The sequence below is a fragment of the Vigna unguiculata genome, chromosome 6, assembly GCF_004118075.2.
Source record: "Vigna unguiculata cultivar IT97K-499-35 chromosome 6, ASM411807v1, whole genome shotgun sequence".
NCBI lineage: Eukaryota > Viridiplantae > Streptophyta > Magnoliopsida > Fabales > Fabaceae > Vigna > Vigna unguiculata.
This window is the reverse complement of record NC_040284.1, coordinates 27,984,400-28,002,075: the sequence shown is the minus strand read 5'-3', so window position 1 is coordinate 28,002,075 and position 17,676 is coordinate 27,984,400. Positions and strand designations below refer to the sequence as shown.

The 17,676-nt window shown below is 31.5% G+C and overlaps 3 protein-coding genes across 3 annotated transcripts; 2 read left to right on the top strand and 1 right to left on the bottom strand.

Moving 5' to 3' along the window:
* Positions 1-520: 520 nt before the first annotated feature.
* Positions 521-5,034, bottom strand: LOC114186666 (ubiquinol oxidase 4, chloroplastic/chromoplastic). Its single transcript, XM_028074643.1, has 9 exons — positions 4,726-5,034; positions 4,478-4,655; positions 3,986-4,079; positions 3,619-3,734; positions 2,801-2,909; positions 1,994-2,062; positions 1,447-1,518; positions 1,320-1,367; positions 521-960 (listed from the first exon to the last, which is right to left on the bottom strand). Exons 1-9 carry the CDS (start codon positions 4,818-4,820, stop codon positions 746-748), a joined length of 996 nt encoding a protein of 331 aa, XP_027930444.1. The 5' UTR covers positions 4,821-5,034; the 3' UTR covers positions 521-745.
* Positions 5,035-10,131: 5,097 nt separating this feature from the next.
* LOC114188821 lies at positions 10,132-13,215 on the top strand. Its single transcript, XM_028077466.1, has 4 exons — positions 10,132-10,771; positions 11,520-11,969; positions 12,206-12,515; positions 12,609-13,215. Exons 1-4 carry the CDS (start codon positions 10,370-10,372, stop codon positions 12,740-12,742), a joined length of 1,296 nt encoding a protein of 431 aa, XP_027933267.1. The 5' UTR covers positions 10,132-10,369; the 3' UTR covers positions 12,743-13,215.
* Positions 13,216-15,313: 2,098 nt separating this feature from the next.
* LOC114189179 (RPM1-interacting protein 4-like) lies at positions 15,314-16,714 on the top strand. Its single transcript, XM_028077885.1, has 4 exons — positions 15,314-15,427; positions 15,601-16,056; positions 16,189-16,386; positions 16,471-16,714. Exons 1-4 carry the CDS (start codon positions 15,422-15,424, stop codon positions 16,516-16,518), a joined length of 708 nt encoding a protein of 235 aa, XP_027933686.1. The 5' UTR covers positions 15,314-15,421; the 3' UTR covers positions 16,519-16,714.
* The last annotated feature ends 962 nt before the right edge of the window (positions 16,715-17,676 follow it).

Here is a 17,676-nt window from a genome sequence, read left to right as displayed (position 1 = left end):
AGCGCAACCCCAACTTCACGAAAGTGTTCCTTAATTTTTTTTATTTTTTTTTTCGAATTAGGAGATTCAATGGGTGTTATGTGATCTATCAAAAAAGTCTGATCAAAAGGAATGTATGGGGTATGCCTAGGATTGGATTTAACTGGCAGAGCAGTGCTGATACTAAGGTTAGGGGAAAGTGACTCGTATTCTCAAATGAATGCCACATATCTTAAGCTGTGATGTATGGCATCCGTGGAAACGAGAGAAATATCTCAAATATCTCAAACGGCATAATGTTGCATCCATTACACCTGAGGAAATCATACGTGTAAATTCCAGAAACTGCCACACCCGTAGAAATCTCGCTATTCCAATCCCACTAACCAGCCTTTCTTCTATTTTTATTTTTTATTTTTCACTCCATTTGTCATAATCTGAGTAGATCAGTGATAGATATGGCTCTACAAGGCATTGCATGGAACCCTCTACCTCTAATGGCAAATCTCCAAATTCCAAAAATAAGGAAAAAGCAAGAGCAGAACTATAGATGATCTCCATAATATTATTTTCTTTGATACCTTCACTGAGTGAAGTATGAACATCTAACCTACAGAAGATTGTCAACATAAGATATTTCATTATGCTGATTTATTAATATTTAAGGTTAAATAATTGCACATTTACTTGCTATGAGGCAATTACTTGCCACATCCAAATTTCAACTATTTCCTGACTCCTATCTTACTATGTATTGTGCCAGGTCTTACTTCACATTGGCTGGATCAGGATTAACTGATTTCTTTATACAGTCTACTATTCCTTCACAATCTGCTTCCATAGCACAGACTGAAACATCATCATCATCCTCTGCATATGAATGAGGTGACCGGAGGTTACCATGGATTTGGCAAGCCTTCATTGTCTTACAATGTTCAGCTTCGTCATCTCTGATATTTAAAAATACGTCGTACAGATTGTCTGGATGACAAAAAGTAAACTATTAATCATCGATGTGAGAATTTTTTACAGCATATTCAAAAATCCACTGCAAAGAAGCATTATTTTTGTTATAAACAAATAATTATACAAGAATAAAGGGATTGGGGAAAACCACAACAATGAAATTTCGGTACAAATATTCCCACTTCAGGACAGGAGCAATTAACAGCAGAAATAATATTCAATGTTGAAAACGTGATTAATGATCAGCCCACTTAAAAACTTGAGGCATTGATTATTCTGAAGGACCTGTGCCAAAAAAATCCCCTCCCCAGACACAACAGTTCAGATTAGAAAATTAGTAAAAAAGTAATGTTGGAACAGGTTCCGAAGCATACCTATCTTAGGTCTTCTAGAATTTGGAACTCTGGAAGTCTGAAATTCATCTGAGGAAAAATATGTGAAGTGAGAATTCCAGGTTTTTCCTCCAGAAGAAACCCTAGTTCATAAAAGAGAAAAGCTTACCAAATAAATACAAGTCATCTCCTGTATAATATTTCACAGCAACCTCAGGAGGCGGCATTTTTTTCAATTCCTCTGCAAAAAATTTACCAAACCATGTTAGAGTTATTTAAGCACCTGGCACAAATAGACACAATAAAATGGGCATGGGAAGGAAAGAGGAACAATCTAATAAGGAACTTTCATCAAATAAAATCACTAATATATTATTTTTGAATAAAAAATGCAGTATCATTTATCTGTTTTATTTTCTGTTGGCTTATACAACAAATAAGGTGATTTCAAGCCCAAGTTAAACCAAGGCAAAAGATGAAAAATGTAAGCATCCACATAAAGCTAGAATAACCACAGATTGTGGATATTAATCTGTGCTACGGGCTAACTGCTTTTCTGATCTATAATTAATTATCGTATCAAATAATCACGACCAATGAGCACGTATGACCCAATGGTTTTCCAGACCTCAATGAGAAAAGCATAAAACCAAGTGTAAACAAAGAATAAAAACATAAATGACAAAAAAAAAAGACAAAAGAAATATCCATAATACCTCCTTGGACCTTGAGAAATTTGTCATAAGTTTCAAATGCATGACTCTCTACACATTCAGAAAAGTGATCTGCGGCAGAATAAACCATTCACAGAATCAATAATTCAAGAACCAAGCTTCCAAGTAACTAACAGTAGAATATAATTCAATCAAACATGGTGACTAAATACTGATAATTTAGCAAAAGCAACAAAGGTCAGTTTCTCCATTCTTATTTGTTTGTGCTGAGCTGTTACTTTAGTGGTTTTAAGCTTCTCATTACAGTTTAATATCCTTTGTTTACCTCTTTTTTTTTCAGTTATTAGGGAAAAAGAGGCCCTCCGTGTCTCTATATTCTTTAAAAACTAAATAAATAAAAAGTGACAATTAAGGTTAAAGAATAAATGAGTGCTTTGTGGTATGCTATTGGAGGATTGGAGTGATCTGAAGAGCGTGGGAGGAAAATAATCATTCACAATGATAGTTACAAGGGTAAAATAGGACATACAAAATTTGTAACCTAATTATATTCCCTTTTTATATGGGTATAGATGCCAGAGAAAAAGAAGGCCATACGGGAGTCGAGGAAACTTTTGCAGTTACTCTTCCTTTACTACTGGTACAACCAACCAAGTAACAACTAGTGACAGTAGTAAAGGAAGAGTAATGTGCAGACAACTTCTATATTTTCAATCAAACAAATGGGAACTTTTCACTTGATGTCTTCAAAACTCCTCACATGATCACTCAAAGATAATACAAACAAACTAAAAGATGTAGCACTAGCAGGAATTGCAGTTAAAAAAAATCCAAGCATTTAATACTTACATGCCATTCTTGGGCTAATTGCATACATTAAAACTGTCATAATATAATAAAATATTGCTATATGTTGAGCAAGGAACCGATCAAACCACCAAGCATTCCCTCCTAGTTCCTGCAGTCAGAGGACCAAGCTTATCATCTCATGCAATTAGGTACATCAAAATAGAGTCAATACTAATGCATGTGAAACTACAAAACTTGCAAAGGCCCCTTCCTCAAGAAATATACTTTTAATCTCTATTTTCATTTTAAGGGCTCATTCGTCATACAAAAAATATCTTTCCTGAAAATATTTTTCAATTTTAGTGCAGATAAACATTTTATGTTGGTAGGTGCAGGAAAAACAAAGCTTTTTCTGAATACATTACACTTTGTTGATACTGTCATTCCATGAAAGTTCAATAAAACAGAAAATTACAACCATTACAAAATTGACTTCTCCTAAACTTAACAGCCAACAAAAAATAGTTAGAAATGCAACATTCTATGGATGCGTAAAAATAACTTTCTGATATTAATTTTTAATTTTGATTTGATTTTCTAGGATTTGGGTTGAAAGTTTTTGCAGAAACATGTTCTATTATTTTTGGTACCTCAAAACAACTATCAGAAAGCAGTTTTCAATGTTTGCTGTAGTGGTAAAAATGAGCATAGCTTCCTGGCCAATTGTTACAATCCATTGAAGATGGGCTTGAACAAAGTATAAATAGCTTTTATCTGAACAAAGGATAAATACCGATCCTCTAAAAACAAAACAACTGTTGGATGATCAACTAACAAGATTTGCAGGCTGGAATGAAATACTTTGTCAGAGATCTTACTTCCATGATGAGTAAATGATGCATTTCATTCCAGCTCTCAGCAAAATGTACTTTCAGATAATCTGCCCGCCTCCACCATCCAAAACTCTCATACATATGGAGAACTGACATAAAGGCTGCCATAGATAACAATACACAAAAATTAATACCGAAAAGTCACAATGGAAATGCCCAGGGACTCCATACATTTACAAGTAAATTAAGTTCAAAATTGACTGTGATGCTCAACGAGCATGGTAATTTTTACTACAGTATAGCTAAAATATTGCAAGTAACTTAAGATTAAAATCAAAACATAACACACAGTTTCACTTAAAAAATAAATACAGGATATTCAAGTGTAGCAGTAAGGATTCCAAGTACTTACCAAAGTAAGGAACCCTGGCAATAGTCTCCAGCACATAAAACCTGGCGTAGTATCTATCATTGTACAGAGTATCAAGTATCTTTATCACAGAATCCTGAAATTATCAGCCAAGCTGAAAATAAGTAAATAACGAACTAATACTCACATCCTTCTTCCTAACAATAACAATCCCCAAAAGCAGAGCTGACGAGTCAAGAAAGTTTCAACTGTGTAAGGTTATCTGTTTTCCGCCCAACATCAAGGTTGTCCAATTTTGACCACATCAACCTCATTTGTGTGTGGATTCCTTCAATACCAAGGAAACCGACAAAATTGCGACCGTTTTTTAAAACCTTGCGTAAGACGCTTGCTAAATACTCTTACTCTTACGAACTCAATTAAAATGTTTTGGTAAAAATTTGAACAATAAATAAGACTCCGCAACAATACAACAGTAACAGTGATTCTGACAGCGAATTTTAGTTGAGAATTGAAAGAGGATAATGAAATTACCGTGAGAAAGATATTGACCGATTGTTCGACCTTGATAATCCCTTTCTCAAACGCAGAGGTGCTAATTGAGTCCACAGAAGATTTTCCATTAGTGGTGTGAAGTGGAGATGATTTGGAGGGGAAGGAGTCCTGCACGATCACTTTCTCTTCGTTATCCTGAAGGAGAGAAGCGCGAGCCCTAGAGAATATGGAATCAGAGAATGGAACTGAAAAATAGGAATGGAATAATGAAGCTTAGGGTTACGAACCTGAGAAGTGGTGGAGCGGTATGAGTTCGGGAATGAGAAAGTGGTTTGGGGAGACAGGAGGAAGCAAAGAGTGAAGAAGAGAGAATCGCCGCCATGATTGAGAGGGAGAGAGAGGTGTGTGTGAGAGTGAGGAATTAATAGTGTTGAATAGAAAAAAGAAGAACGACAAGGTGAGAGGTCCACGGAGGCATTAGATTTATCAAATGCCGCATTTACGGCAATTCCGGCGACTTCCCGTGCCCCTGTATTGGATATTCTTTCTGCTCGGTTTTCCTTATTTTGTTTTTTTCTATCAACTACAAAATTCGGTATTTCGTTGTCCTTTCACGGAAAATTTAGTTTAATCGACCTTTGGGTTCATAGAATATACGTCACAAAAATTAAAAACCAGTTATATGTCAGGTAATAATAATTCTTCTAGCCTTTTCTTCTTTCTGTATGTTAAGATGTAGAACATGTTTGGATAGTAAAGTATATAATTCAATATTTTAGATAGTGCATGGTTCATAAAAATAAATACATAAAAATAAATATATTTTTGTACCATAATTTTAAGTTAATTTTAAAATTTTGAACCAATTTATTCTTTTATCTTTTGAAATAGGTGAATTTAATTTTTTTAATCAAATTTTTTTAAGTTTATTTGACATCTCAAATACGTTTTATAATAGTATTTGACTTAACATTAGAGCAAAAATGTGTCAAACAGTATAAACAACTCAAATACAATCTTGAAATACATACGAAACATTAAATAAACCTAACAAAATTTGATTAAAAGAATTAAATTCACGTATTTCGAAAGATGAATGACTAGATTGGTTAAAGTTTCAAAATGACTAATTCCAAAATTCACAGAAAATTAAGGGATAAAAAACATATTTAACCCTACAAAACAAGTAGTGTGTAATTACGAAATTAAGATTTAACATTATGAGTTTTTTCTTAAAACATTTAAAAGATAAAAGTGAATTAATAATGATATAAATAGCACAAAATTTTAAAATAGGTAACACTCTTTTGTTATGCATTCATTAGTATATTTTACCATTATTAGTTTTTATTTTAAAAAGAAATATAGAGAGGTTTTAAAGTGTCATTTATTTTCTAATTATGTTAGAAGTGAGATTAAAATATAACTTAATCCCATAAAATCAGTTTGTAAATAAAGAATTATATTTATTTATATCTTATAAATGATCTTATCTTTAGTTTAGTCGGTCTGGGATTTCCAACAAATTAGCATAACAAAATTATTTATTGTTGGAAATCTATGTAAAAATTATATAATTTTGGTTAGTATATTTACAAAAATCCATAATTTGTAATTATTTATAATTTTAAAATTTAAAAAATATATTTAATAATTATCCATTATCCCTAGTCTTGTTATCGAATGTCCAAAGCAACATAACATTAAAATAATAAAGTTAGATATAATTAAAATTCAGAGATAAAAATTGTGTAAAAATTCAGAAGTTAAACTATAGATAATTAAAATTAAAGAATACAATTGTAAAAGAATAGAAACCCAAATTACTGAATTTTATAAAATATACGACGAAAGTTACATCTAAGCCTAAAGAATATAATTAAATAAAGATTAGAATATTTGTAATAAGCGAGAAACAAAAGGACAGAAAAATTGGCATTGAGCATGGAGAAAGGGTTTCGTAAGGAAGTTGAAGTGTTTGCAAAAATATGAGGCAGGTAATGGTAGGTATGAACAAATTGTGAAAATGATTTATTATTTGCAAGTTTGTGTACGTGTGTGGTGGTCTTATGCAGAACCGCCCAAGAAACATTTGTGAGCTGTTCATTGCTCTCATTAAAATCAAATCCGAACACACCAGTCTTTACGTGCCACTTTTCTCGCGGTTGGGTCCTCCATGTCTTCTAACTAAGTTCCTTGCACCAAACAACAACTACTTTCTTTCAATTAAGCCAATAATTTTTGGAGGTCTATTCAGATTTAAAATAACTCTAAACAAACACATATAAACATAAGTTTTCGGTGAAAATTTTATTTTTGAACTCTATTCCTGTTAGATTCTGTTCCCACTTCTCAATTTCTTTCCTTTATACCTTTTTTTGTTGTTAAAAAATAATTAAATATACTTTATTTGAATTGATATTATTTTAAAGTATTTTTTCTAAATTATTTTATTTTTTAAATATTTTAGGTTTTTAAAACAATTCAAAGTTATTATATTGATTAATTAAATATTTTAATTATTAAATATAAAAAATTATTTAAATATTAAATCATTATTGATAATTGAAAATATCGATATTAACGTTCTCTAATTGATTTTGATTGAAGTTACTTTTCAATTAAATCTTGATTAAACAAATCAGTTAAATTTGTCAAGATTTTTTCAAGTAACATTGATAAAGTTTTTTCTAAATCAACCTTACCTAAGATTATTTGGTAATTGATGTCTAGTATAATTGTTTAAACTAACATTTATTTAGGTTATATAAGTGATTAGAGCTTTTTGTTTGAATTCTTTTCATCAATTGACAACAAATATCATAGTTAATGTTATTTGTAAGTTTTTTAACTTAATCTTAGGAAAAAAATCTAATTAAAATATATATATATATATATTAGATTATGGTCTATATTTTTTATTCTACCCAATCTATCACATATATTTATTTTTAAAATTTTAAATTATTGATTTTCTTTTCATTCAAAAATATTTCTTTCTCACTTAGTAATAACACACAAACTCATATGCAAGACAAAATCGAAAGTTTTAAAAAAATCAAGCTTACTCAATTGTCAACTTCACTCACTTAGCTACCCTTGGTACACTCATCCAACCAATTTTCTTTGAACTTTTTGGATTTTATCAAAATATTTTAACTAATCCATCCAAAATGAAATAATTTTATTCAATAAGACCAGACTTGTCCAATGATCCAACCACCTAATCTTTTTGAATTTCATAAAATATTTTCGTTTAGGAACTCAACCCTCCAGAAGCCTTTCTTACAAGACTCGTCCAATGAGTGAAGCGACATGAGCTCTCTGCATTTTAAATTTTTCACCAATAAGTATGCATAACTCAAAAACCTCAGCAAAGATATTAATTATTCAAATTGATTTGAGATGAGTATATTAATGTTTTCTCGAGCTAAAAGTAATATATTTGAACTAAAATAACTTTTTATTGAACTAATTTGACTCATTGATAAACCAATTTAGTGGATACTCATAAAAATCATCACCTCGTACAAATATTCGTATATTTTCACATCTCAAAATTAGACCATATCACTAATCATCTTTACTCATATGAGATATCATTCACACAACCAAATCAGTCTATTTCACCAAAAAGAATAATAAAATAATTAGCTTACCTTAATTAAACTTAGCTTTTAACTCAAGTATCTCTATAGGCTCTAACACACACGAAATACTTTACATACACAAAGTAAATTCAAATCAATGATCTCAACTCAATGATTTGAACAAATATAATGATCACATACATATGGATATTCATCTTGAACTCGAAAGAGCATATGCCAGCAAATTTTTAAAATAACTTATAATTTGGATGAACTACACTAGCGAAAATTCTAATAAGGACAAAAATGTTTTGCTTTATACTAAGACTTCTATGATAGTCTATAATCTTCAAATAGACTTCTATGATAGTCTATAATCTTCAAATAGATGGGAAAAAATTTAGAAACTTAAAAAAAAGGTAAAGAAAGAAAATAAATTTGTTTCTAAATGAATAATGATCTTTTATAAAATTAACTCGACTAATTGATTTTTCTATTTATAAGCTTAACATTTTAATAATAAAATAGTTAGTTTATACAAAATATTTTTTACTCTTAACTATTTTTTAGGTTTTGCAATAAATAAAATTATGAGTAATAAGATGTTGGAAAATAAGTGTGACTTCATATCAACAATAGAATAATAACTCTAGTAATATAACTACAAAAATAAACATGATAAACTTTGCTCCAAAAGAAATGTTCATCGATATTAATAGAAAATCAATGTTGAGATTGTGACACAAAAACTTTAATCAAACTTATATTATCTCAGTAGTCAAATTCAACATTTTATTAAATTGTTTATAAAAATAATGTTGGAAAATAAAATTGTTTTCAAAGAAATGTTTCCTTACAATAAATAAAATTATGACTAATAAGATGTTGGAAAATAAGTGACTTGATATCAACAATAGAATAATAACTGTAGTAATATCATTACAAAAATAAACATGATCAACGTCACTCTAAAAGAAACGTTCATCGCCATTAATAGACAAGCAATGTTGAGATTGTGACACAAAAACTTAAATCAAGCTAATATTATCTCAGTATTAGTCAAATCATCAATGTCCTAGTCAAAATAAAGTAGAGAATAGAATTCAATGAAAATCCATTAATTTGAGAAAGAAGAATTTTAAGTCTTTTATCTAAAATATAAAATAATTTAATTTTAAGTAATTTAATTACTCTTATAAAATTATAGAATTTTATTTTTTTTAAGTTTCCTACTCAAACAATTCCTTTCTGTGGTAAAACGTTTCAAATTCTTTGTAAAAGCTTAGTTACTTGTTAAAATTGTCTATCAATCACACTATAAGTAGACGAGTTGTTGTTTGATTGAGTTAGGCAAAATTGGTTTTGATAGAATTGACAGAAGAAGATGATGTTACAAGGTTTATAAACTCCGGGAGAACAAAAATCAATGACACTTGAGTCCAATCACATAAAACATTGATATTATTCTTAACCAAAAATCTTAAGACAATGAGTTTAGGAGTTTTTATCCTTACATAGTACTCTACTTTTTCATTTATAGTCAATGTGAGACTTAGACTCACACTTGGATTCTTAATGATCTCATTCTCAATGGTGAGCTCCTTCAAACACATTGGTACACTTCTTTTTTTGCATTCTCAACTACGAGTACTCATTTTTTTATTCTTTTTATGTATCGTCGTTCTTCTTAACGAGATACGTCTACCTAAAACTCTAGTTAGGAAGACTTCCGATATAAGGATCATGTTTGCATTTGCATCGAAAAGAAAGTATCTTTTAATTGAAAAGTGCAATAAAAGAAATAAAAATGTTGCTAATTGATTTTCTAAAGCAAACGCGCGGAAACAGTTTTGACATGTCCCACGTTGCTAGCGAGTTCCCGATCCATAAGGAGTCCAGTTGGGTTGTACAACAACATTTCTTAATCAGAATTCATGAGCGAAGCCAAATTGTGTTTTTTTTTTTTCTCTCGTAGTTTTACTAAAATATGATGACAGCTACGATGGTTAAAGTAATGGGATTAGTAACACTGACATCATGATCATAGCAACCATTCAGCTATTAAATTCCTCTGAAAGAGTCCATCCTAAACCCTTAACTAATATGAAATATTCAAAGGAGGGACACAAAACATTACATTATTGTTGCAGTTTAAACTTTAAAAAGCAAGCAGAGAGTGCAGAGAAAGGGACAACATTCACATCCAAATTAAGATCCCTCACAGTACTTCAGATTACAATCGTCAACGCAATACACAATCACATTCACACCCTTTTGGATCTTCAACTTCCATGTTCTTTTATCTGATTCTAGTGCATGCCTAGACTTCAATTTCAAGGCCATGGACGATGAAAGAGGGAGTTTCCTGCCAAACAACAAAGATGAGCACCTACTACCACTTGATGGAAGAACTGAATTGAAGAACTTCAGATCATACCTGAGATGGGTCTACGTGGATCACTCCAACGTGTGCAAAGCTGGTTTTTCTTGGTCTGTGTTCTTCACCTTGGCCTTTGTTGTGCCCGTACTTTCACACTTTCTACTTGATTGCCCCACCTGCGATCAAGATCATAGTCGACCGTACCACATACCAGTGCAGATTTCTCTCTCTGTCTTTGCAGCCCTTTCTTTCATCAGTATTTCTTCCTGGGATCGTAAATATGGCTTCAGCAAGTTTCTCTTCCTTGATAAATTAGGTGATGAAAGCCTCAAGATTCAACGAGGGTACTCGGAACAGATGCAGGTTTCTGCTCTCTTTTCTCTTTTTTCTTTTTCCCGTTTTATTTGGTATGAGTTCTATAAACAATTCCGAAGTGTCCCTCGTTCAATTTTTTGTTTGACTCATCCAATTACAATGCCTGTGTCCGAAGAAACTTGTTTTTAGTTAGCATTGACCACATGATTACGTGATATGAGTTGTTTAAGCTTAAGTAATACTATCAAATTTCAACTTAAGTATACATATATCATTAAGTACTAAGAAAAAGCTTTGACGACATTTTAGTCATGTAAAATCTGAATTGAACAAAATTATTTCCATAAAAAGTATACGTTTTTTAATTGCGAGTTCTGGTCTTTCTCCCTCGGCTTAACTGTGATGATAGATTTTGATACCACCAAAAATTCGAGTTTGATTCCAACTCTATTTTCTCTCTCAATTTCTATTATATCATTCATTAATACTATACTTTTATTTTTGGTACAATCCAGCCCTCTTTTATTTGCAATAATTAATCAGCGTATCCTCTGAATTGGCATGCAAATATCAATTTCAGAATTGTACGATATGCAATCAAAGAAGGGAACACACTCATGTTGTTTTGGCAATTACATTATCAGTCTTATGTGATAAATATTTGGTCAGTGTTGAATAATCTGTTTGTTGAAGAACATTCATTGGTCAACGAACATCAACTGAGAAGATCACTTGTTGGAGGATAAATTTAACTCGCATTTTTCAACGTTCACGCTAACTTGGTCTCATTATGCAGGGAACCATGAAGCTCATCATGAGGTGGGGGCTTCCCTGTTTCATAGCAGAATGTGGCTACAAGATATGGTGGTACGTCTCAGGAGTATCACAAATACCATATTACGGTAATATATACGCGAGCAGCATCATTCTGTGCGCATTTGAGCTATGTTCCTGGCTTTATAGAACCTCCATTTTCTTCCTGGTGTGTGTTCTCTTTCGACTTATCTGCTACTTGCAAATACTCAGACTAGATGAGTTTGCCCGAGTTTTTCATCGAGAAACTGAGGTGGGGTCAATCTTGCTGGAGCACCTTAGATTGAGAAGGAATCTTCGGATCATAAGCCATCGTTTCCGAGTTTTCATTCTATCTTCTCTGCTTTTGGTGACAGCAAGCCAACTCATTTTTCTGCTTATGGTTACAAGACCCCATGCTGATGTTGATATCATGAAGTCTGGAGAACTTGCGGTAAAGCCTCTTCACTCCTTTCATAAACAGATTAATCACGTACTTATTCAAACAACATTATGTCATAACACATTGTACTTATATAACAATTATACTCAAACTTAATCAATGTTTTTAATTTTCTTCATAAGGGTCCTTAATTGAGAATTCTACTATGCTTTTGTCCAAAATGTTTGGCATGTTTGAAGCACTAAATAGTGCAAATAGAATGTAATAGGTTGAGTTCAATGTTGCAGTTCGTGTCTATCACCCTGGTGAGTGGACTTTTCTTACTCTTGCGAGGTGCAACCAAGATCACACATAAAGCACACTCCGTTACAGGCCTTGCAGCTAAGTGGCATATATGTGCTACCATAAATTCATTTGACAACATTGATGGAGAGACACCAACAACTGCGCAAGCAATTTCAGCCCAAGCTATTGCTGCAAATATTAGTTGGGGATCATCGGATGATGAGGTGGGAGATGAGGAGGACGAGTTGGATAACACAAAATTGATGCCAATTTACACCCAAACAATCTCATTCCACAAGAGGCAGGCTCTAGGTAAGTGGGGAATTTCTTTCTTTATGGTAATTTTCTTGTCCAAAGTATTAGTCCAATTGTGTTTTGTCCTGAGTTATCTAGCTTTTGATGCAGTGACTTACTTGGAGAACAATAGAGCAGGAATCACAGTGTTTGGGTTCACGCTTGACAGAACCTGGCTCCACTCCATTTTTGGCATTCAATTGGCCCTTTGCCTTTGGCTACTTAACAAGACAGTTGGTGTTTAGGGACAGACTGTAACTGTTGTGATCTGATCCTCGTATCATGTTTGTTGTATATTTTTTTATTTTCAAGCGTTCATTTGGATCTATCTGGTTATGATCTGTGAAATGTGAACGATACACGTTTACACCACAAATTGCTGAGACTATTGTGAATGTGACTGCATGTTCTACTACAGTACAAAGGAACGAGTTCTAGTATCAGATGACACAGGTACAGCACATCGAATTGCAGAGGCAGAAACAAACTTTTGGTGGTGATACATGGCTGAAACGTATATGTAAGTGTTCATTCGGCTTATAGATCAAAACAAAATAGTTGTTAATAGTGTGATAAAACGTATTAGCGTACGTGGTTTTTGTATAAATTTATTTTTATTCATTAATAACTAAAATTATTTGATATTCCTCGAATTACAAAAGTGAAAATGTATTAGCTCCTTTCCACTTCTGAGCAAAAGCCTATGTTCAATCGCAAAGAGTGGACTGTGATACTACGTGTGTCAATCTGGATCCTTACCCTTTTAAGCTTATTTTATTAGCGTTGTTATTATTTTTTTCTTTAACTCGCCGTCTCATATGAAACAAAGGCCTATATGTTACAACTCATGTGGAGCTGGATCCTTATAAATCTTAATCTTTGTTATTTTCCATTTTAGCTACAGATACTTGGGACATTAATTTTCTTCCACCATCTTCTCAATAATTTCCCCTTTGCATCTATATTTTTGCTAAAAAAACATTTTCTTAAAACTAATTTATTTAGCATATTTTTGAGTATCATGAGCTCTAATATATCAAGATAGTTACATCTAATTTAATCTAAAATGAGATTTGTCTTCATTTATATATTATATAAGATCTTTAACATATTTCCACCACTAAGACCATCAGCTCTCCATCTTTGGTGAAATTCAACTTTCAGAACTCAATAACCAATTATTCTGTATGGTATAAACAAATTATACATTTGTATAGCTCACAACCGCCAGCAATGGTTCTAAAATTATTATTCTCTCACATTATTGCTTCCATTTATGATAGGTTAAAATACCTTTTTGGTCCCAATTTTCATCAAGTTTTTTGAAACAAGTCTTAATTTTGGTTTTGTGTTCAAATAGGTCCCAATTTTCGTCAATTTTGGTCAATTGGGTCCTTTTTTGCTAACACCGTTTAAATCATTAACGGCCATGAATAGTGACTGCCACGTGTCACTTCGTGGTTTTTTTGAATTTTTTTTTATTTTTTTTTTATTTTTTGATTTTTTTTTTTAAATTTTTTATTATTTTTTTAAATATACATGTGTCAACCCAGGAGTGTGCCACGTGTCACTTTGTGGTTTTTTTGAATTTTTTATTTTTTATTTTATTTTATTTTTTTGAATTTTTTTGAATTATTTTTTAAATGTCCACGTGTCAATCTAGTAGTGTGTCACGTGTCAAAGTTAACATTCTATATTCAATTTGGTCCCTACATTTGTTATTTTTGTTCAATTAGGTCCTAATTTTTGTTAAGATTAACCAATTTGGTCCCTATAGAAGATGTGACCAAATTTAATTTTTATATCAAAGTTATAATGATGTGAATTTTAATATATTAAATAAAGATATTTAATAAAAAATATGAATTTTAATATAAAAATTAAATTTGGTTTTAATTTGGAGAGGGACCAAATTGGTTAATGTTAACAAAAATTTGGACCTAATTGAACAAAAATAACAAATATAGGGACCAAATTGAATTTAGAACATTGACTTTGACACGTGGCACTCTACTGGGTTGACACGTGGACATTTAAAAAAAAATTTAAAAAAAATTTAAAATTTTTTTTAAAAAAATTCAAAAAAACCACAAAGTGACACGTGGCACACCCCTAGGTTGACACGTGTACATTTAAAAAAAATTTAAAAAAATTTAAAAAAATAAAAATAAAAATAAAAAAAACCACGAAGTGACACGTGGCAGTCACTGTTCATGGCCGTTAATGATTTAAACGGTGTTAGCAAAAAAGGACCCAATTGAACAAAATTGACGAAAATTGTGACCTATTTGAACACAAAACCAAAATTAAGACTTGTTTCAAAAAACTTGACGAAAATTGGGACCAAAGTATTTTAACCTTTATGATATATATGGTAACTTACTTCTACACTTCATTTTCATTCCTTGTCTTAATTGCTTTATCTTTTATCCTTTTTATCATTCATACGGTTAACAAAAGTACGTAAGACTTGAGAGCAACTACCATGATAAAAAAAAAAATGGGTTGGAATTTAATACATAAATATTTTAAAAAAATAATTTCTACATGCCACTAGAAAGAAATTCTAATACGCGTAAATGAGATTGTGACAAGGTGAACAATGCTACCAAGAGCAGAACAAAACTTAAGCCAAGCCAACTACGAAGTCATTTCGTGTCTTTTAAAATGCTACACCAGAAGAAAACGACTCCTATTTATATATAAACATATTCAAAGAAACTTTGTAACTACCGAATTATTTTCTGGGGTGTGGCCCCTGATTTTTGAGATCAATTTTTTTCTCATTCTGCATATTGTTAAGATATTGATTTTAATAATCATTCCTCGGTGACTATAAAGGGTTTTAGTCCTTCCAGAAACTCTCAAAACACCCTATCTCAGAGACACACACAGAGAGGTCAAAGATCACTCTTCTTAATAAAATGCCTGTAAGTTTTCTCTTCTCTTACTAAACATTTTATGTTCATAAACTTTAAAAGTCGTGCTTTCTTGGCAAAACGAGCATGGGAGAAACTTTGATCCCGAGGCTTGTACATATGTTTGGATATCAAATTATATATTCATGTTTTACAAATGTTTTGGCAATGGTTGATGATGGCAGCAACATTCTCATCACGTTCCCAAGTTTGGCAACTGGGACAGTGACAACGTTCCATACACTGCATACTTCGAGCATGCACGCAGAGAAAAGGGTAGGATGACGATGATGAATCCTAATGACCCAATAGAAAACCCTGAGGCCTTCAACAACAAGTGCATGAGAGTTGGTGTTAATATGGATGACGCTACGGCTTTTGGTGGGTATTCCCACAACGGAAATTCTTTGGAAAATGGAAGGTTTGTGGCTTTGGGGAACCACACTCAACGGCATATGCGTGGCAGGAGCAGGGGTAGTGATGGTGGCTCCACAACGGATTTTGATGAATCTGAGAGTCAGAGAAGCCCCCGATCAAATCACAAGCGGAACATATCGAAAGGAGGAAGCAGCATTAAGAGCTTCTCTTCGTCGAGTCATACTACAAACAAGAGTAGAAACTCTTCCTTCAACGACCCACCGGTAATATTCCGACTACTTAATTAAATACTCTGATTGGGCAATTGCGTCAATATTATAAATAGTTACTATTATTTTTACATCTTGTTTTCTTCGTCTTGATCTTTTCTATGGTGGTGATGGAATTTGGGGCAGAACAATAGAGCACCTGCAATACCAAAATTTGGTACTTGGGATGTCACAAATCCCAATTCAGGAGAGGGTTATACTGCTATATTCAACAAAATAAAAGAAGAGAGGCAAATCAAGTCCACCAACATCACCAATACTCCACCACTTCACAAATCAAATATTCAGAACCAATATGCTGGATCTTTCTCCTGGTTTTCTAAGGTGATGCTATATAACAAATCAAGTTCATTTCGTGTACTTCATCCGTAGTGCTGATGTCATGAATATTTTCATAATTTGATGCAGTACTGTTGCTGTGGTTTCCAAGCCAAAACAAATGAAGGCAGAATTTAATATAATGAAGGTCCCATTTCCCTCATTGACTTTGTTTTCCCCCGTTGTGTGATTCCATTTATTTGGGACGTTCATCCAATTCTTCAAATTGTTTCAGTTTCATTTATTTGAGCCTTTTGTCATTCTAATATAATGTAATAATGTATGTGCACATATTAATTGAGTGAAGGAAAAATAATTTCTGGGTGTGACATTTTAAGACAAATGAGGAATCTATCTTACATGAAATACTAATTATAATAATTTGTAAATATATATATATATATATATATATATATATATATATATATATTGTATTTTCAATACATACAATTACGGTGTATTTTTTTTTATTATCAATAATTTGATGTTATTGGTAGATGTTCAATGTTAAATATTTTATTGTAGTATTGTTATCGATTCATGTGTATTCCTTCATCCTTGGTGATTCACAAACTAACATATACCTTATGTCGACAATATACTTGTGCAATGGTGAGACCTATTGTACTGATTACATTTATTCTCATAGTAAAATACTTGTTTATTATCAATATTTGATGTAATTTGTAAATGCTCAATATTGTTAAATATTTGATTCACCATCTTCATCAGTTTTCTAAAATATTCTCATTATAAAATATGATTTTCAAAGATTCCTAATATGAGTATTTTTATTTTGAAACCTTCATCAAATTTTGCCTTATATGTTTTCCGCCGTATTAGTCGAGTATATTCTTAAATAATTATATGTTTTATCTAGCATTATTAAATTTTATTTGAAAAAAAAAAGAGAATTAATATCTTTACACTCTTTAAAAATAACGCTAATTGTAATTTGCTTAATGAAAGAATATTCTTCTAATATTAAAATTATTAAATTCAACATAAATAAATAAAATAATTATTTATTATAACATAACCGTTTAACTAAAAATGCCATAAAATATTATTATTAATACTATATATATATATATATATATTAGATTTTTTTCAAATTCAAACATGCAAGAAAAAAAATAATTGAAGGGATATTAAAGAGTAACTTTAAGGATAACTTAATCTTACAACATTGATTAGCAAAGTATGTTTGAACTTTTTAATTAGTTTATCTATGATAGATGTGGTATTTTTAACATATCTTTAGGCCGAGACATGTATATCTCATACATATATCTA

Excerpts from the sequence above, each read along its gene's own strand:
- LOC114186666 (XM_028074643.1), bottom strand. The coding sequence starts at position 4,820 with ATGGCGGCGATTCTCTCTTCTTCACTCTTTGCTTCCTCCTGTCTCCCC. Across the intron at positions 2,910-3,618 it reads ATCATTTACTCATCATGGAA|GAACTAGGAGGGAATGCTTG; the intron begins GTAAGATCTCTG and ends CTCTGACTGCAG. Across the intron at positions 1,519-1,993 it reads ATTTCTCAAGGTCCAAGGAG|AGGAATTGAAAAAAATGCCG; the intron begins GTATTATGGATA and ends AATTTTTTGCAG.
- LOC114188821 (XM_028077466.1), top strand. The coding sequence starts at position 10,370 with ATGGACGATGAAAGAGGGAGTTTCCTGCCAAACAACAAAGATGAGCAC. Across the intron at positions 10,772-11,519 it reads GGTACTCGGAACAGATGCAG|GGAACCATGAAGCTCATCAT; the intron begins GTTTCTGCTCTC and ends CTCATTATGCAG. Across the intron at positions 11,970-12,205 it reads TGAAGTCTGGAGAACTTGCG|TTCGTGTCTATCACCCTGGT; the intron begins GTAAAGCCTCTT and ends TCAATGTTGCAG.
- LOC114189179 (XM_028077885.1), top strand. Across the intron at positions 16,057-16,188 it reads CTTCCTTCAACGACCCACCG|AACAATAGAGCACCTGCAAT; the intron begins GTAATATTCCGA and ends AATTTGGGGCAG. Across the intron at positions 16,387-16,470 it reads CTTTCTCCTGGTTTTCTAAG|TACTGTTGCTGTGGTTTCCA; the intron begins GTGATGCTATAT and ends AATTTGATGCAG.